This window comes from Amblyraja radiata, chromosome 8, assembly GCF_010909765.2.
Source record: "Amblyraja radiata isolate CabotCenter1 chromosome 8, sAmbRad1.1.pri, whole genome shotgun sequence".
NCBI lineage: Eukaryota > Metazoa > Chordata > Chondrichthyes > Rajiformes > Rajidae > Amblyraja > Amblyraja radiata.
The window spans coordinates 38684105-38704884 of NC_045963.1; the positions used below are offsets into that span (position 1 = coordinate 38684105).

General features: G+C 39.8%; 1 protein-coding gene across 3 annotated transcripts in view; it reads right to left on the reverse strand.

Annotated features, from left to right (window-relative positions):
• ubr2 (ubiquitin protein ligase E3 component n-recognin 2) overlaps positions 1–20780 on the reverse strand; it is a 96170-nt gene that overhangs the window by 16656 nt on the left and 58734 nt on the right. For 2 of the 3 annotated variants that reach the window (XM_033025578.1, XM_033025579.1), the window contains exons 25-38: positions 17079–17233; positions 14679–14781; positions 13795–13904; positions 11830–11910; positions 11444–11625; positions 10864–11063; positions 10436–10529; positions 9173–9334; positions 7910–8019; positions 4914–4983; positions 4022–4170; positions 3548–3603; positions 3236–3332; positions 753–823 (exon numbers count right to left, since the gene is read on the reverse strand). In XM_033025578.1, the coding sequence (XP_032881469.1) occupies positions 753–823; positions 3236–3332; positions 3548–3603; positions 4022–4170; positions 4914–4983; positions 7910–8019; positions 9173–9334; positions 10436–10529; positions 10864–11063; positions 11444–11625; positions 11830–11910; positions 13795–13904; positions 14679–14781; positions 17079–17233 (1640 nt within the window). The remainder of the gene's footprint in view (positions 1–752; positions 824–3235; positions 3333–3547; positions 3604–4021; positions 4171–4913; positions 4984–7909; positions 8020–9172; positions 9335–10435; positions 10530–10863; positions 11064–11443; positions 11626–11829; positions 11911–13794; positions 13905–14678; positions 14782–17078; positions 17234–20780) is intronic. The other variant, XM_033025580.1, reaches the window with a different exon arrangement.

Here is a 20780-nt window from a genome sequence, read left to right on the forward strand (position 1 = left end):
TTTCATTTACATGACATTGCTGTGTCCCAAACATTATGGTGCTCTGAAATGGGGGCACTATGTATAAACACTGCTGTAATTTCTACATGGCAAAACCAGAATGTATAAAAATGGCCTTTATTATAATCTGACAATGTGCACTTTACCACGTGATTTTTTTCTATTACAAATCTCAAATTGTGGAGTACAGAGGCAAATAAATAAATGACGTGTTTTTGTCCCAAATATTATGGCAGGCACTGTAAGTGTCAATAATAAGGGACAAATATTTATTACCAGCAGAAAGAAATCAATTACACGAATCTGCAGTAGAACAGCACCAAAAAGGGGGAAAACAAGGTACAATTAAAAACAAATGGGGGATTTTAAATGTTAAGGTTTTCTACTGTGGATATATAAAAGGTCTGCCATGTATAATTTAATATACAATTGAAGATTAATCAACATTAAAGTGATATTCCAGAAGATCTTTAATATTCTTCTGAATTCATCTGATAATTTTTTACTGAACAAGGATGTTACAAGTTCAATTTTTTTAAAGTTCGAGAGTCCTTTTAAATGTAATGCAATCAATCTCAATTTACATCAACTTTAACTAATTCCCAGAGAATGGCAAAGATTATGAAAGCTGTTCTACGTGCTTTTACTAAATTTCCAAACCAATCTTCTTCATTTATCAAGCTTTCTCTCACAATCATCTAAAAAATGAGAGAATGTTAGAAGAAAAAAAATAGAATAGGTTGGACACCTACCAATAAATGGAACATGTCAACATCAAGAATAGATGGAGGAATCTGCGTCTTATTGTCATCAGGTACCAGAACTGAGAAGCGGGAGAGAGAAAAAGAAAATAGGACAGGTTTTATTTTACATCAGATTTATGATTAAGAAGGCAAGGAATAGATAAGGGACACCCGGTGACAAAAAACTGAGGTATGATCATATGATCATGGATGTTTCATTGACGCAATTATTTTCATCACTCAGAAGCATATGTTCTAGAAATGACGGCCATGCCTTAAAATAAATTAGGCTGCTCCTGTGCACAAGTTGATGTTTATCATTTCTGAAATTTCAAAGTGCAGCGGACTGACAGGGACTGAAAACATCATGGTAGAAAATTCCTTCACCGAACAGAATGGCCTCCCATTATCCACTCTATCCAGACATCATTTTACGTACTATCAAATCTTCCTGCAGCTCTCAAACTCTATCCTTTTAACTGTGGCTCAACCAAAGAACCATTGTCGTAAATATTTTCGGGGCCCTCCCAAATGCCTTTACATCCTTCCTATAGTGTGGCAACCACAAATTAACACACTATTCCAGCAACATTTCCACACTACTTCTTTGGTTTTACATTCTGTCTTCTGTTGATAAAACCCAGAAGTGTCTATGCCTTATTAACCACTTTCTTAACTTGCCCCTCTGGCACTTTCAATGATTGTTGCACACATACCACCAAATGTTTGCACCACTTCAGGAAAAGTATCCTTTATTCCGAATTTCCTCTCAAAGAAAATTTCTCAACAGATGCTACCTAACCTGACAATTCTTAGCATTAAACCTCATCCGCCATACGCCTGCTCACACACCAGCCTATTTTTCACATGCTATAATCTAGTACCCTCCTCTTTGCGGTCTACAAAGCTGCCAATTTTCTTGTCATTTACAAATTTAGAAAGTGTGACTACCACATATGATGATTACTGGATAGGTTTACTGACACTGTAGAGAACTGGAGTCATTGAGGGAGTACTCAAAAAATGACCAATTCATTTTCAACTTTTTGGACAGTGAAGAAGCATGTGCATTCAATTCTGCTTCTGTCTAAAAGGTCAAATACTATAGAACACTATCCTATGTAATGGCCAGACCAGGCGCCGATTCAGCGGTTGTTTCGTTGAATATCTTCACTCAGTTCGTCTCAGCCTATGTGATCTCCAGGTTGCCAAACACTTTAAATCCCCTTCCCATCCCCATCCCCATACTGATCTTTCTGTCCTGGGCCTTCTCCGTTGCCAGAGTGAGGCCAAACATAAATTGGAAGAACAGCACCTCATATTTAGCTTGGGCAGCTTGCAACCCAGCGGTATGACATTGATTTCTCTAACTTCGAGTAACCCTTGCATCCCCTCTCTCTCTCTCCGTCCTTCCCCCACCCTGGTCATCATACTAGTTTTACTGTCGTCCTGTTGAGTTCCACTGTATAACTCGTTATCACCCATCCCACAACCAACAATGGACCATTCCTTTCTTCTTCCCGCCCCCCCCCCCCCCACCCTCACATCAGTCTGAAGAAGGGTCTTGACTCTTCCTTCGCTCCATAGATGCTGCCTCACCCGCGGAGTTTCTCCAGCATTTTTGTCTACCTTCGATTTTCCAGCATCTGCAGCTCCTTCTTAAACACTGAGTTACTCCGGACATTTGTGTCTGCCGTGGGTTTAAACCAGCATTCGCAGTTTCTCCCTACACACTATTTATGATTTTTATCCTCAATTTTTTAATGTAAAATCTGGAATTGAATTTTAACAGGAACTGAAATAAAAATGTGTTCCTGCAGCAAAACTGTCTCACTGCAATTACTCAGGGCCTGTTGAGACTATCGTAGAGCGCAAAGTATGCAAATCAGAGTTAAAGTAACAGGCAATTGGAAGTTAATCACCTTGGCAAATGAAGCAGTGGGCTACCGCAAATATTGGATGAATGATTAGCAGTTTTTCGTTTTTGGCCTCCTACACTGTTTCAGTGATGTCCAATGTAAAGGTTTGAGGTAAAGAATCTCATCTTCTGGCTAGGCACATTGCATCCCTTGGGATTCCATATTTTATTCAATTTTAAGAAAGCTGAATTTGTGCCAGATCCACCAATTCTGTTGTATGTCATCCAGCTGTTTTTCTCTTTCCACAAATGCTACCTGATCTGCGATGTATTTCTAGTATCTGTATCTTAATACTCTAGCGAGTAGAGGCCCAGTGCCATCAAACGTTCATCATATGTCAACCCACTCATTTCTGGGATCATTCTCGTAAACCTCCTCTGGACCCTCTCCAGCACCAGCACATTCTTCCTCGGATATGGGGCACAAAATCGCTCACAATACTCCAAATCCGGTCTGACCAGCACCCTATAAAGCCTCAACATTACATCCCTATTTTTGTATTCAAGTCCTCTCGAAATAAATGCTGGTGATAGATATTTATATTAGGTACTCAACAGACATCCATATACAAACCTGCTAACAGTCGAGCAAAGTGTTGCTGAACCACAGATAGAAAACTCACAGTCCAGTGTGATGCAGCAAATCGGGTTAGGGCCTTTAAACAGTCGTCCTACAATAAAGGAAGATCTAAGATAAAACAAGTGCAAGTATTTTGGATCAATGACCTTTCATTGTTTGGAATTAACTGTTTTCACTCCACACATTGCTCGAACTGCTGAGCATTTTCGGTTTCTAGCAATTAGCTTTTGCTTTGCTCAAATACCATTCTAGATTTGTGATTTTGCTTTATAATTATGCACCATTATACATTTTAATAATTCCTACCTGTCTGCATGGCAGATGACCAAAGAGTGGCTTTTCTTCATCTGCCAGGAAACGCTCTGGAAAAATATGGAAGTTTACAGGTTACTGTGGTCTTGAACAATGTAAATATCAGATTATTTATAAAGCAGTGACTTTGTAAGATTAATTCAACCATGTTTTTAAGGGTACTACTCAGATAATGATTCATTCATCAAATACAACATTTTAAAACATGCATTCAGATTTATACCCCAATACAGACGTTGTTTTTTATTCTTTCTATCCCTTTTATTTTATTTTAGGTAACTTAATCCATAATTTCCACCTAGTTCCATTAAAGTGTTAAGCGTCTCTCTATCAAAACTATGTCGCCTATTCTGTATCCATTTTCAGTATTTTCAGCTTTGAAAACATGTCCAAAAACATTTTACTTAGCTTTAAACAAAAATGGCATTTAAATAAACACGCTGTATGGTTGAATGCACCATGACTAACCTGTTGTTTGAATTGTGTATGCACAGCCTCCCCAGCACAGTATAGGAACACGTGGGTCCTGATCGTTGGGATGAACCTTCAGCCCCACTTTGTATGTTGCTGTAGCCAATGTTGTAAGCATCTCCTTGATGCTATCTGAATAAGGATTCCTAATGAAAATAAAGCACATTTGCAAGAAATATTGTACAAAAATACACATCAACCAGCTACTGTAGGTTACAGGTAATATATAGAAACAACTAGCAAGGATATACATCTGGCCAAGTGATTCTTAACCCAGCACTAGGCTCAATAAGCATTGCATTGTAGCGGATGGGGAGTTGTCCGTTAAAGAACGAGGCAGACACGGTTTGTCCGAAATACTAGTTCTTTATTCAACACTAACTTTCCTCACTCACCAACACTGTGCGCGCACGATTAACCTTTAAATACTCCGCAGGGGCACCCATGACCAAACCGTGACCCCTATATATCGTCACCGGGACACGTGACCCCCCCAAGAGCCGAAGGTTATGTAGTGCGTTGCCCATCACCCAGTGCAGCCACATTATGAAGTAGGAAAGTCAAACAGAGTTGTTGTTTCCAACCGATTATGTGTACATTTATTCAACAATCAAGTGTCCAGTGCCTTTATCATTATGTTAAAAATATACCAATAAACATGTGCCAGAAGTGGGACATTGAGCTTGCATCAGCTAAATTATCTTAAACATACACCAGCCCGCATGATAACTATATAAACAATCTAATTGTATTTTGAAAGATAAAATTACTGTCACAATATAGGCTGTCGATTCATTTTAATTTACATTTTGCTAAAACAGTATTCTGTGATTCAATCAGCAAAATAAGGATTATTTTTTGAGAATAGCAGAATGGTCAAAATACATACTTTGGTTTTACATCAGGTCGAAATCTGTCAAGGGGTTCAATTCCTTCTAGGCTGGCATTGGTGTTATCTGCTAAATCAGGATATGATGCATGTTTGTTAAACACTTTATTGTTAAAACATTGAAATAGAACATTGAACAATACAGTAAACAAGAACAGGCCCTTCAGCCCATAATGTCTGTGCCGAACATGTCAAGGTCAAGACCAACTATTATCTGCCTGCACATAATCCATTTCCCTCCATTCCATTCAGATCCATATACCGATCCAAAAGACTCTTAAATGCTTCTATAACTGCCTCGACAACCACCCCAGCACTGCGTTCTAGGCACTCAACACACTATGTGTAAAAACAAACTTGTCTAGCACATCTCTTTTAACTTTGTCCCTCTCACCTTAAAGCTATGGCCTTTAGTATTTGATCTTTCCATCCTGCGAAAAAGGTTCAGACCCCATCTATGCATCTCATAATTATATATACAATCAGGTCTTCCCACAACCTCCGGCATTCCAAGGAAAACAATCCAAGCCAGTTCAACTTCTCCCTGAATCTCTAATCCAGGCATCTAATCTTCTCCCTCTAATCCAGGCATCATTCTAATAAACCCCATCTTGTACCCTTTCCAAATCCTCCAGTCTTGCTGCAATGGGGCAACCAAAACTCCATGCAATATTCCAAAATATTTAACCTTAACCCAAAGGACAGTCATGAATATTTAGAAACCACGGGCAAAATATATTCAAAATCCTTCTTGGCCGGAAAGATGGAGCAGAGCATTGCCTTGTTTCTAAGGACTAACAGTTAAGATTTTGGCTTCACAATTATTTCTCATTTGGCATTTGTTAACCAGATTTAAGAATCAACCCCCATAAGAAAGAATAGCCATATTTTTTACATTAATGATTAATTGCATCTAGCTTTTCTCACTTATGATAATCATCAAAAGCTACTTTAGCTTGCTTTTTAGCAATTGGAAAAAAAAATCATCCTCCGTACAAAGATTGATAAACGAGAACTGATCAGAATAACCTTTTAACATTTATCTAACCTGGTTAGTGTTCCCAACCGTTCTGTTTCCGGAAGTGGCGGTGCTGCCCTGGCAGCAGCGGCTCGCCTGCAGTCCGTTTGTTTTTACTTTTTTTGTGTTGTTTTTTTCGTTTTGTCTAGTTAAGTTTTTGGTTTTAGGTTGTGTTTATGTGGGGTGGGGGGGGGGATTGAAACAGGGCTTGCTTTTTTGTCGTATCCCCCTTCTCTGCCTCCGTCTGCGCTGAGGCCTAATGGTGGAGCTGGCGATTTCGAGACTCCGGAGGCAGAGCCAGTCAGGACTTGCCCTGGGCTCACTCCCATGAGGGCGGTCCGGCTCGGGGCTGGAACGGCGCTCCCGTGAGGGGCTGTGACGCTCCCGTGAGGGCGGCCTGGCGTGGGGCTGAGACTCTCCCGTGAGGGGCTGTGGCGCTCCCGTCAGGGCGGCCCAGCCCGAGGGTGGAACGGCGCTCCCGTCGGGGCGGCCCAGCCCGAGGGTGGAACGGCGCTCCCGTCGGGGCGGCCCAGCTCGAGGGAGGTACGGCGCTCCCGTCGGGGCGGCCCAGCTCGAGGGAGGTACGGCGCTCACGTCGGGGCGGCCCAGCTCGAGGGAGGTACGGCGCTCCCGTCGGGGCGGCCCAGCTCGAGGGAGGTACGGCACTCACGTGAGGGCGATCCGGCTCGGGGCTGGAACGGTGCTCCGGTGGCTGGGACGGCGTTCTGGCGGCGGTGACCTGAGATGCAGCCGCGGGCCAGCGGCTGCATCTGCTGGACTGGAGGGCGGCAGCTTCGACCACCCCGGGCCGCGGTGTTTGAGCCGGCCCGTTTGCGGGGTTCGGTGAGCCGCGGGACTGTTTGTACCATCGCCCGGTGGGGTATCGCCTCAGCGCAGAGGGAGAAGAGGAGGGAAGAGACTGCAGCCCTAAGATTTTTGCCTCCACCACAGTGAGGAGGTGTTTGGAGGACTCACTGTGGTGGATGTTAATTTGTGTTTATTGTTGTTTATTATTGTATTATTGTATGTATGACTGCAGGCACGAAATTTCGTTCAGACCGTAAGGTCTGAATGACAATAAAGGAAATTCTAATTCTAATTCTAATTCTAACCTTCCCCCTTGTTATGAGTTTAATATTTGGAGAGGATTTACACCATGCAAATGCTATGGATTGGTCTACAAAATTAAGAATTTTGCAGGAGACAAAAAATAGCATCAGGTAGTCTGCAACAGGGAAGCCACACTTGTTAAAAATATGATTTATTAACAGGGTGAGGGCATTTATTGCTCATGTCTGTTTGTAAAGGTAGTGCCTCCTCGTGTTATTGGTGACTTTCAACTGAAGGTGCAAACATTATTATTTTGCAAACTCCTAGATGGAGTCAAAGGCAATGATAGACTGATATTTTGGGGGGAAGCAGTCAGAATAGGCAAGTAAATGTAGTGAATTTTAGAGATGTAGGGTGCCAATCAAATGGGTTGTTTTGTGCTCCTTGACTTCATATCTTTTATCAAACTTCTTCAGAGCGCAGGATTTTAAAATAAGCCGTTCAACTTAAAATATTTTAATTTACAGGAAATAATTAAATAATATTCGAGTACATCATGCTTTATCTAATGCCCTTGATATATTTCATCTTAACATCTACCCGAGAAAGATTGGGTAAATAGTAGTCCCTTATGGTAGACATTTGCAAACTGTCTCTTATGAAGGAAACATTTAGAGGACTGAAAGTGTGAGTTATTTAAACCCATCCAATAATAAATTCATTCTTAAAAGTCTATATAAAGTATTTTTTTATGGATTGCAAACTTTTTCTCTCAGTATTCAATAACCATGGCTTTGACCAATCTTGCATCACAGACATAAGCTATTTAATTTTGAAAGATTCAAATGATAATCACAGTAAATTCAATTTCTAGGATCAAGAATTATGTAATTAGGCATGCATCATTTGGAATTTTTTAAGACATTACCAGATATTGGCTGCTTTTCATCGATTTTCTTCAGGACCTTCGACTGTTGCAAAGTACATTTTAGCCATTGGGATAATACAGGGATACCCGAAAAGCTTCTTGAATTGTCACTGAAAACACATGAACACAGTAGCTCACTGTTTTTTCATAGCAACAATGACCAAGGAGGAAATACAATGCTAATGTTAAAAAAATAAAATCATTCATAATTTTTGGAGCATTAGAGTAACTGTCAAAACTCAAAGTATTTTAAAGTACTATTCCACATTTAAAATAATCCAAGAAAAAAAAATGCGTAATTGTCATCGGACACTGGTTGTGTGCATAAATTCGTAGTTCAATAATTCATGGTAGAAAAGTGGCATAGAGACACAGGAGAGAGCAGGTGCTGGAATCTGGAGCAAAAGAATAATATGCTGGGAAAAAGTCAATGGGTCAAGCAGCATCTGTGAAGGCAAAAGAATGGTCGACATTTTGGGCCAAGACTGCACCATGACTCAAATGGTTGACCACCCCTTTGCCTCCACAGATGTTGATAGAAAAGTGGCACATTGGCTGTAAATGGTGTAAACTCAACCACCCAGATCCTGTGGATGTAATGATGATAAAAGCATCAGCATTCACCAGCAGGTACACAAAATTGCTGGGGAAACTCAGCGGGTGCAGCGGCATCTATGGAGCGAAGGAAATAGGCGACGTTTCGGGCCGAAACCCTTCTTCAGACTGATGGGGGGTGGGGGGGGGAGAAAGAAGGAAAAGGGGAGGAGGAGGAGGAGCCCGAGGGCGGGCGGATGGGAGGGTGGGAGGAGACAGCTAGAGGGTTAAGGAAGGGGAGGAGACAGCAAGGGCTTGCAAAATTCTAGCAAAATTCTAGCATTCACCAGCATCTTACTATTAAACTAGTAGCAACTATTGGTTGGGGTGTCTAGATTATCAAGGAGACTGGCACAGATCTGGACCATTGGTAATCATTCAAAGAACTTTACTAAGGTCGATGTTTGAGCAACAGGGCTGTAATCATTGAGAAAAGTCACAATTTATCAGTGAAGGCTGCAGCCAGTTGATTGGAGCATGGTTTCATGTCTCTATGACTTGGATTATTGGATTTTGTCAGGGAAACAAATATATTTGCTCATACTCCGACTTCAATCAACACCTGGAGCTGTTGCTCATAGTCTGTGCTTCCTCATACGCTGTATTGTGGGCATATGGTGAAAAGAGTTACTCAGCATGCACAATGTTGGACACATAATATAAGCTTACCTGCTCTGTAGGCTCCAAGACAAAGGAAGTAAAGGTATAACAGTGTTGCTCAAACATTCACACAGAGGACAAAGAAATTCTCCATTCTCCACATCGTAGCTCGTATGCACCCTTAATCTCTGCTGTCTCCTTTGCTCTTTTGCTTGAACTGCACCAAAGTAACTGCAAGAAGAAAAATGTTTAATTTGACAATCCTATATTTAAATACAACTTATGCAGCACTCTGCCTACAAACAAAATTTGAGAAATAACTCCTGTGTTTGAGCAGGTATGTAAATAAAAATACAGAGCTGAAAATCCCATCTTCCATTCGAAGAAATCAATAGAATGTAGGATAGTACTGTGTAAAAAAAAACACACAAAAAAAAACTGCATTTCGACCCAAGATCCTCCATGGAACATCCTGACTGGTTCAAAACATGTCAGTGTGATTAAATATAATGCCGTCAGGCTTGCGGCTTATCATTACTAAACAGGAACAAATTTCTGTTTCCAACTCGTAATAAACCTAGTTTATCACAGAAGCTAAGCTAAAGACTGAACATAAAACTGTGAAATGTTACATAGGTATATGGCTTCAGTAGATAAATTGAAATGTGTTGTAATCAATCAATCATGACAATTTTTATATCGCTGCTTCAGAAGCAATTTTCCAGGCAGCAACATTAGATAGTGACCAATTTAAGAATCCAGTGATAACTGAAAATATTCAACTAAAAATACACAGTAGATCATGTAGTATCTGTGAAGAGAAAAATAGACCTAACTTTTCAGCACAATAACTTCTCAGATTTTACCAGTACAAAAAAACATGGGAATTCCACAGATCCACCACCTGAGAAAATCAGGGGAATGTTTCACATTATCAACCCGAATCAAAATTGTTTCTCTCTCCACAGAAAAAGGGTCTGAAGAAGGGTCTCGACCCGAAACGTCACCCATTCCTTCGCTCCATAGATGCAGCCTCACCCACTGAGTTTCTCCAGCATTTTTGTCTACCGTCAATTTTTCCAGCAACTGCAGTTCATTCTTAAATATCTCTCTCCATAGATGTTGCCTAACCTGTTCTGTGTCCACAATACTCTTTTTTTCATTTCAGGTTATCATGTGCAGGCATATGCTTTTCAATTAAGATTCCAGCATTTTGATTTGCTGTTCAATTTTATAACTTGTTCATACATCATTTGTAAAGATAAGCCCTGAAAAAATATTAGCAGTTTGCGTGGTGGCAGGAACTACCTGTTATTAAGATGTCATACTAACCTCTGCCAACAGTGGGCATGCATGATATGTCCACAGCTACCAATGTGGGTGCCACAGGCCAAATCTGGCTGCATGAACAATGGATCATAGTTTTCTAATAAATAAAAATAAAAGCACAATGAGAATAATTTCAACACTGAATTCAAATGCAGAATTTGAAAAATAATGCTTCCCAATCACTATGATTTTTAAACAATACTGTTTTGCTTCAGGCAATTAGAATATAGTTATTTTAGCTCAACAGGCTGAACATGGCACTTAATATTCCTTGAATGGGATGAATAGCAATTAAAAAAATATCCCAACAAAGTTAGTCTGCCATTTTCCTTTTTGTAAAGTGGAGAATATAAATAGAACTGTTGATATCGCAATGAATAAAATCCTTTAAATCTAACCCGAGGCTACAGAAATCTAATGTGAAAAATTACCTGGATCTTGAATGGTTCTCGACCTGTTCTTAGATAAGACTGTTGACCTTTGAACAAAAGATGCCAAAACCATTGCTTTGCTGTTCAGTTTAATCTCTTGTTCTTCTTGACACAAGATACAGGTTACAATTTGCTTCTTATCAAAAACCTTTGTTTGTTTCGGACCCAAAGCAATCAATGCTGCATCAGGAACTATTGGGCTAGAAGAAAAAAAAGACAACATTAGCACATGATTTTGTAGCTTGCACTTGAATGAAGAGATGAGAACTGCCCAAGGTACTACTTGAGTGAATAGAAGTAAGAAATAAAAATGTGAGAGAGTAATCAATCTGATTGTGATTGTGTCAAAAGTGGTGGTGAAAGTATGACTAACTGCAGTAATGTCTGTGAATTAATAAAAGGAGAAAGTCATGCATTATATGTCAGCATGAGCAACTATGTTAAACTGAAAAACAGTTTATGTTTGGGAAAGCTAATATGCTTATATAACAATTTCAAAGTAGGAATTTCCTATTTTATCTGTTTAATAGCATGTTTTGCTTCTATGCAAGTATGTATGAGAAAATTATTTTCCATTTACCTGATGTCAGGTGCTGTGGAAGATGAAGCTTCTAGTTCTTCTAACGTTTGTTGAAATAATTCCCTATTTTCATCTATAAAATGCCTCTGCATTTCTGACATTTGAGCCATTATCTTCTCTCGACGCAGACGAGCAATTTCAGCTTTCCGCTTTCGATCGGCTTTATCTTTATCTCGCAAACGCTATACAAAGAACAGTGGCATTACAAATTGTCAAATACTTAGATCATACAGCAAGAGCATTATATTACTTCCAATTATTTTTTTAAATATTTGAATCCGCAAGTTTAAAAAAATAATTCCTCTTAAAATTTAAATCTATAATATTAAGCAGATACATTTTGCATTATTAATGTAAATTTGGAATGGTCTTCTATTCATTCATACCTCATCCACACTGTGCCCTTCTACCTCCATGACGGGTGCCGAGTTATTCCGCTCTCTCAACTTTTTAATAAGTCTAAAAAGCTTTGGAACAAAATTCATAATGTTAAATTTTCATCACCAATTTATTTTGTCATTAAATTAGTACATTTTCTTATGGATTTCCTAAAAATATGTATAAAGACATGAACTTTGATGTTTGGGTTTGGAGGGTCAGGTCTCTTTATAAAATTAAATGAATTACTTTTACAGAATATATGATGCCCCTTCCAAAGGTAAATTGTAGCTTTCACCCCACTGTCAGGAGTAGGTCAACAAGTGTAATATATGGTGCCCTAGTGTGAGACAGTGAAATGAGCAGCCTTAATTTGACTCGATCTATTAACATTGCTTTGTAACAGAATACTTCAGTCCATACTGCTAAGAGTGCCACTTCTTGGTGCCACTTATTATCTAAATGGAGGCCGATTAGGAAAAGGGGAGATGCAACGAGACCTGGGTGTCATGGTACACCAGTCATTGAAAGTAGGCATGCAGGTGCAGCAGGCAGTGAAGAAAGCGAATGGTATGTTAGCATTCATAGCAAAAGGATTTGAGTATAAGAGCAGGGAGGTTCTACTGCAGTTGTACAGGGTCTTGGTGAGACCACACCTGGAGTATTGCGTACAGTTTTGGTCTCCTAATCTGAGGAAAGACATTCTTGCCATAGAGGGAGTACAGAGAAGGTTCACCAGACTGATTCCTGGGATAGCAGGACTTTCATATGAAGAAAGACTGGATAGATTCGGCTTGTACTCGCTAGAATTTATAAGATTGAGGGGGGATCTTATAGAAACTTACAAAATTCTTAAGGGGTTGGACAGGCTAGATGCAGGAAGATTGTTCCCGATGTTGGGGAAGTCCAGAACAAGGGGTCACAGTTTAAGGATAAGAGGGAAGTCTTTTAGGACCGAGATGAGAGAATCATTTTTTACACAGAGAGTGGTGAATCTGTGGAATTCTCTGCCACAGAAGGTAGTTGACGCCAGTTCATTGGCTATAATTAAGAAGGAGTTAGATGTGTCCCTTGTGGCTAAAGGGATCAGGGGGTATGGAGAGAAGGCAGGTATGGGATACTGAGTTGGATGATCAGCCATGATCATATTGAATGGCGGTGCAGGCTCGAAGGGCCGAATGGCCTACTCCTGCACCTATTTTCTATGTTTCTATGTACGACAGGAAAGCATAATTTTCTATCCCATCGTCTAAATGATTTATTTCGAGCCAACAGATGATCTTGCAAGGCGCCACAACCTGCACTGTGCTAATTTGATTACGTGGCCAAACTGATAAATAGTGCTAACAAAAATTAATGCAGCATGTGATTATGTGCGAGAGAACAAGGCGTAGATCACTGAACTCTTTCACAACTGCTGTTGTTAGTAATATCAGCAGAAAGCACACTGGTTAAGGCATGGAGCTAAGATAACAGTAAGACAAAGCAAACTTCATCCTACTATTCAAGGCTGCATCTGAATAAATACCCTTTTGGGTGAATGATCATTATTTAATCCATTTGGAACAATATTAGATACACCATTTCACCATTGATTGGTGTTATGCAACAAGTGCACCCAAATCTAGGCAGAGAAAGAAAACGTTCTCACATTCTGAGTTAATGGAATTCGAGTAAACAGACATTAAATTCTAATGTTGCAGTGCCAATTCTGCATTAGTGTACACTTGTTAAAGATTCCCTTTGGTACTGAAGAAGCCTAGGCTCACACAAAGTAAGTTCAATTTATTTCCCATACATACAGAAATAGAGATAGGAGCAGAGAGATAAAACTACATTTCAGGAAATACGAGAGTTTATTTAACAGTTAACACATCTTCCTCCTAGGTATTTTTGTTCAAATCTGTATTGATTAATTGTGAATAAATTCATATGAAACCGAAGTTTAACGGATCAACACTGCTAAAACATACCTTAAGTATCCATTTGACCGTGTCCTTATAAACCTCTAAATGGGGAGCATTTTGCAAGGTTTCCAGCATTGCCAAAATACTAGGTGAGTTTTCTGGAGCTTCCCCAGGACCTGCCGAATATTGTCAAAGTAAGCTATATGATAATGTGCAAATTATACAGATTTAGGCAAAACCTCATGAAATAAAGTATCTTTTAAACATATTGATAAAGCTTCAAGATAATTTCATTTATGTTTTCAAGAAAAAGACCAACAGCCACATTAGAAACATGAAGTTGGATAAACTCTCCTCGAGCTTCTGCAAACCACACTTGGACTCATTTTAAAAAGCTACGTAAAAGGAATTGAAAAGAACAAAGTGGTGAATGTGTGTGTGTGTGTGTGTGTGCGCGTGTGTGTTTGTGTGTGTGTGTGTGTGTGTGTGTGTGTGTGTGTGTGTGTGTGTGTGTGTTGTGGATGGGGACAGCCCAAAGTAGTAGGGGAAAATAAAGTTGTATGATCTATGATCAAAGTCACAAATTCTATTTACAGGATGTAAAGCCAATTTGAAAATAATAATTAAATAACAGGTAAATGCAGAGAGGCATCTCATTCAATTGAAAGGGATAATTAAAAGCATTGCAAGTAAATTTAGCGCAAAGACCAAGACTTTCATTCTTGGACAAATCAGTTTACAAAAACAAATAATACTCAGCATTGTGACTAAACAATAACTTCGATTATATTTTATAAACTAAAATATAATTTTATATTTTATATTTTAGAACTTATTGAGATAGGAAGGTGAAAAACCCAAATGAGAGAATTAGAAAAATCACACCTTTCTCGCATCAGTGTTTTATTCCTCACAAAATTGCACAACATTTTTCCACAATGTATACGTACGTGAAACTTTTGATGTGAAGTTAAAAGTAAAATCACTGTCTTCATTCGCACTTTCTAATTGTTGTTTCTCTTCAAGTAAAGCCATTCCAATCAAGTGCAAAACCTACATTAACATGTTTACGAGACAATGAAAAGCCATCTATGCGAACACAATCTAAATAAAATAAATGAGCTTTGAAAAGCTGTGATGGAAACAATTGTCTTTGAAAAGCTATGAAGGAAACAATGTGATCTACATGTCGGTGTTGTAGGATTTCACCTCAAGTGCTAACTTTTCTCAGGCTCCCTCAAACTCAGTAGTACCATCATAGGTTTTATCAAATGACAGGCAATCACTTTTCTACAGGATCAAAATAATGCACTTCCAGGCACCTACAAACAGGTGCCAGCTGGTGACACTGAAAGAATTTCATAAACTGCCTGACGAAATGAAAATTATAGAAGTTCCATATACAGTGGCTTGCAAAAGTGTTCATACCCCTTGAACTTTTCCACAATTTGTCCCGTTACAACCACAAACGTAAATGTATTTTATTGAGATTTTATGTGATAGACCAACACAAAGTGGTGCATAATTGTGAAGTGGAAGGAAAATGATACATGGTTTACAAATTTTTTTACAAATAAAAAACTGAAAAGTGTGGTGTGCAAATGTATTCAGCCCCCCTGAGTCAATACTTTGTAGAACCACCTTTCGCTGCAATTACAGCTACAAGTCTTTTGGGGTATGTCTCTACCAGCTTTGCACATCTAGAGACTGAAATTTTTGCCCATTCTTCTTTGCAAAATAGCTCAAGCTCAGTCAGATTGGATTTAGGTCTGGACTTTGACTGGGCCATTCTAACACATGAATATGCTTTGATCTAAACCATTCCATTGTAGCTCTGGCTGTATGTTTAGTGTCGTTGTCCTGCTGGAAGGTGAACCTCCGCCCCAGTCTCAAGTCTTTTGCAGACTCTAACAGGTTTTCTTCCAAGATTGCCCTGTATTTGGCTCCATCCATCTTCCCATCAACTCTGACCAGCTTCCCTGTCCCTGTTGAAGAAAAGAATCCCCACAGCATGATGCTGCCACCACCATGTTTCACAGTGGGGATGGTGTGTTCAGGGTGATGTGCAGTGTTAGTTTTCCGCCACACATAGCATTTTGCATTTAGGCCAAAAACTTCAATTTTGGTCTCATCTGACCAGAGCACCTTCCTCCACATGTTTGCTGTATCCCCCACATGGCTTGTGGCAAACTGCAAACGGGACATCTTATGGCTTTTTTTCAACAATGGCTTTCTTCTTGCCACTCTTCCATAAAGGCCCGATTTGTGGAGTGCACGACTAATAGTTGTCCTGTGGACAGATTCTCCCACCTGAGCTGTGGATCTCTGCAGCTCCTCCAGAGTTACCATGGGCCATTCTTGGCTTGGCTGCTTCTCTGATCAATGCTCTCCTTGCCCGGCCTGTCAGTTTAGGTGGACGGCCATGTCTTGGTAGGTTTGCAGTTGTGCCATACTCTTTCCATTTTCGGATGATGGATTGAACAGTGCTCCGTGAGATGTTCAAAGCTTGGGATATTTTTTTATAACCTAACCCTGCTTTAAACTTCTCCACAACTTTATCCCTGACCTGTCTGGTGTGTTCCTTGGGCTTCATGATGCTGTTTGTTCACTAATGTTCTCTAACAAACCTCTGAGGCCTTCACAGAACAGCTGTATTTATACTGAGATTAGATTACACACGTGGACTCTATTTACTAATTAGGTGACTTCTGAAGGCAATTGGTTGCACTGGATTTTATTTAGGGGTATCAGAGTAAAGGGGGCCAAATACTTTTGCACACCACACTTTTCAGTTTTTTATTTGTAAAAAAATTTGAAAACCATGTATCATTTTCCTTCCACTTCACAATTATGCGCCACTTTGTGTTGGTCTATCACATAAAATCCCAATAAAATACATTTACGTTTGTGGTTGTAACGTGACAAAATGTAGAAAAGTTCAAGTGGTATGAATACTTTTGCAAGCCACTGTAGTTTTATTACAATTTGATATCAGAGTTACACAGCACAGAAACAGGCCCTTAACCTTGCCCATGCCAGCCAAGATGACTTTGAGGCAGAAAGGCCGTTAAATCAACTATATTTTAGAAGACAGATTTCTTGAGCAACTAAGCAGGACTGGGGGCATCTCAGGAGAACATGGGTGGGTGACGTGTCGGGACCTTTTTCAGTCTCCCATCCATGTTCTCCTGAGAGGCTGCTTGGCCTGCTGAGTTAATCCAGCACTTTCTGTCTTCTTTTGTAAATCAGCATCTGCAGTTCCTTGTTTCTAAATTATATTTTAGCTAAGTTGAGGTGATAGATTCAACACTAAACACGTGCAACTTGAGGACAAAATTGGCAAAGCTTACCCTCTGTAACATGCTCTCAGTCCATGCATGTCCATTCGGCTCCACAACCCACTGCAACACTGTCCTCAGAATGTACAAGTAGACATCTGACTGAAGGAGGTTTACCAGGCTGGCAAACAAAGGGCAAAACTGAGGAAGTACAGGAGGTGGAAGAGCTAAAATAAAGAACAGTTTCATGAATATTTTTAGCATTTGAAGCAATGCTCAAATTATCGTGGATTGCTGAATTCAACAAAATGTGATTCAATTCAATGATTAATTTCTGAACAGTCATAGAAATAAAGAGCACAGATATTAGATGATCGGTCCAACTCATCCATGCAAAACAAAATGACTATTTGAGCTGGTCTCACTTGCCTGAAATTGGCCCATAACCCTCTCAGCCTTTTCTCTCCGTGTGCCTGTCCAAACATTTATTAAACATTGTAATTATACATACCTTTACTGCTCATCTGGCAGCTCATTCCATAAACTCAACCATCCTCTGCATGGAGAAAGTTGCCCATCGAGTCCCTTTTAAATCTAACCCTTATCACCTTAAACTTATGCCGTACAGTTTTAGGCTTCCCTGAACTGAAGGAAAGAGTGTAACCATTCATCTAATCCACGTCCCTCAAGATTTTGTATATCTCTAATGTCACTGCTCAACCTCCCACACTCCAGGGAAAAAAGTCCCAGTTTATTCAACCTCTCCTTAGAACTCAAGCCCTCCAGTTCTGTGCAACATCTTTTTTCTGCACTCTTTCCAGCTTCATGACATTTTTTCTATAGCTGGGCGACGAGAACTGCATACAATACCAAGTGTGGTCTCACCAACAACTTGTGCAGTTCAAACAATGACGTTGTAACTCCAGTACTCAATTCCTTGTCCAATAAAGCTAGGAATGCGACACACCTTCTTTGCCACAGTCTTATCCGTATCACCACTTTTAGGGAACTGTGCACCTGAAACCCTTGGTCTCTCTGTTCTACAGCACTCGACAAATGACCCTACCATTTACTTTGCAAGTCATACCCCGGTTAAACTTACCAAAAATGCTATACCTCACACTTATAGAGTTAAATTCCATCTGAGATTCCTTGCTTCCCCAGATCATGATCCCCAGATCTTCTTGTGATCTGATAAACCCTACTTCGCAGACCATCACACCATTAATTTTGGTATGGGGTGATGGGGAGATTGCAACCTTCACGTGGTCCGCCCTGTTTCAACGAATGCAATCAACCCGTCGTGCACAATCAAATTAGATCAAATAGAACAAGTTGTCCTACAACTTTAGGCTGTGCACGCCATTTGCAAGAAGAAGAATTTTGGTATAACCCGCAAACTATATTAACATTCGAATCGTTAATATTGATGACAAATAACAGTGGACCCAAAAGCAATTCCTGTGGCACACCAACGGTCACAGGCCTCCAATCTGAATAACAACGCTCCACTACCTCCCTCTCCCCTATACCACCCAGCCAATGTTGTATCCAATTGGCTAGCTTATCCTGGATTCAATAAGATCTAACCTTCCAGATTAGCTGACATTGCATATGGATCCTGTCCATCAGAATTCCCTCCAATACCTTTACCACCACTGGGTGTTAGGCTCACTGGCTTGTAGATCCCTGATTTGTTCTTGTAGTCCTTCCTAAATAAAGGCACAACAGTAGCCACCCTCCAGTCTGTCAATATCTCATCCAATGCAAAAGATGGTGTAAATATCTCTGTAGGGTCCTTTCATTTTCTTCCCTTGCTTCCCACAATGCCCAAGGAAACACTTGATCAGGCCCTGGAAATAACGTTCATGAATATAACAGTTATGCTGCAACGGTTCATATAGCAAATCAATGACTCCCTGAAGTGCTACATGTCCAGTTATGAAATAAAAACAAATTACTGCAAATACTATGAACAGATGCAAAGAGAAAGAGAGTAATCATCTATCCGAAATCTTTCAGCAGTCCGCATGTTATAAATGATTAAACATACATAAAGCAGCAGAGAAATGAATGGTAGGAATAGGATAGAAACCAGGAGCAATTGTATGGTCGTATTGGAGCTGACTGAAAGAGCAAGAGCAAAATGCAAGATACAAGAATGTATTGACTAATCTAGAATATTGTTGAATTCCTAAATGTCATGAAACCTGGTGTGTGCCATCTTAAAATGAGATGTTGCTCTTCAAGTTCACATTCAGCTTTGAATGAAAATCAAAAAGCTGCTGAAGCTGGAATCAAAACAGAAAATCCCTGTGTATACTCAGCAGGTCAGGCAGTATAGAAAGAGATGCAGTGTTAATGCTTTAGGTTGAAGGCTTTTCGGTTTCTCTTCCGAAGATGCTGGCAAATATGCTAATTATCTCCAACATCAGGTTTTGATATGTTCAGCTGTAATTGAACCATATTAGGAAGCCACAGACAAACATTTGAGCAGGGATGGAATACGGTACAAAGGCAACAGGAGGCTCAGGATCATCCTTATGGGCTGAATGGATGTGCCTCACAAAGCTGTCAACCAATCTTCATTTAGTTATCACAAAGTAGAAGAGACCACATTGCGAGTACTGAATACAATAATGTCAACTAGAAGCAATACAGGTGAATACTGTTTCAATTGGAAGGAGCATTTGGATAGCTAGCCAACAGGAAGAGAACAGGTAAAAGGGCACATGTTACACAGCACCACAGTTGTATTTCTCAGTTTGCATCAGAGGAACACATCTACTGAATGACGACTGAGTATCCCAAGATTGTAAGAATGACAAATGAGTATCCCAAGAATTCACAACACAAATCCATAAGCAAAGTATGATAGATGCTTGAAATCTGGGAACAAAACAGTGAATATATTGTAGATGAGACTGGATCTATGAAGAAAGATTCAGGCTAACACAATTTTTCTTTTCTCAGACACTGTCTGACATGTTGAGTACGAGAGAACCATTTTATTTACAACATAAACTGATGTGGGATAAATTACACAAACAGAGGCCATTTGGCAATACCAGTCCATACACTTCAGCCTACATTTTCCTTCATCTAAATCAATCAAAATGTCGCTATTTTTCCATCTCCCTAATATGCATGTCCAGCATTCGGCTTAAATGCATGCATTCCACTTGCTTCACCTATTTTCTGTGACAGCGAGTTCTACATTCTAACGACTCATTAAAAGTTTATTTTTACTTCCTTACTGGGTTTCTTGGTGACCATATTAAATTGATGACCTCAAGTAACACTCGTCCCCAGAAGTGGAAGTTTCATTCTCTCCACAAAACAAATCATACATTGTCAAAACCTTTGCAATATCATTCCTCGGCCTTCTTTTCTCAAGCCTGTTCTTGTTTCTACAGTGTGCATGCTCTTGCATTTCTGGTGTCATGCTTACAATCTTCTCAGTACCTTTTTTCAGTGCCTCCATATCATTTTTCAACCACTCTATGCAGTACCCTTTATGATGCCGGTCCAAGGTGGTACAAGTTTGGCTTCACTTCCCCGTTTTTCATTTCTGCTTCTCTCGTACTGAATCCCAGTTCCTTCTTTACATTATTTATGGCTTGCTAACTGGCATTATTTTTAATTTTTTTAATAAATTTTTGGGAAGTGGCAATGAAGAGTCATATATTTCGAATGGTGGTGCTGTTCCCATGTGCCCGTTGCTTTTGTTGTACTTTGTGTTGAGATTAGATTTTTGGGAAATGTTACCAAAAG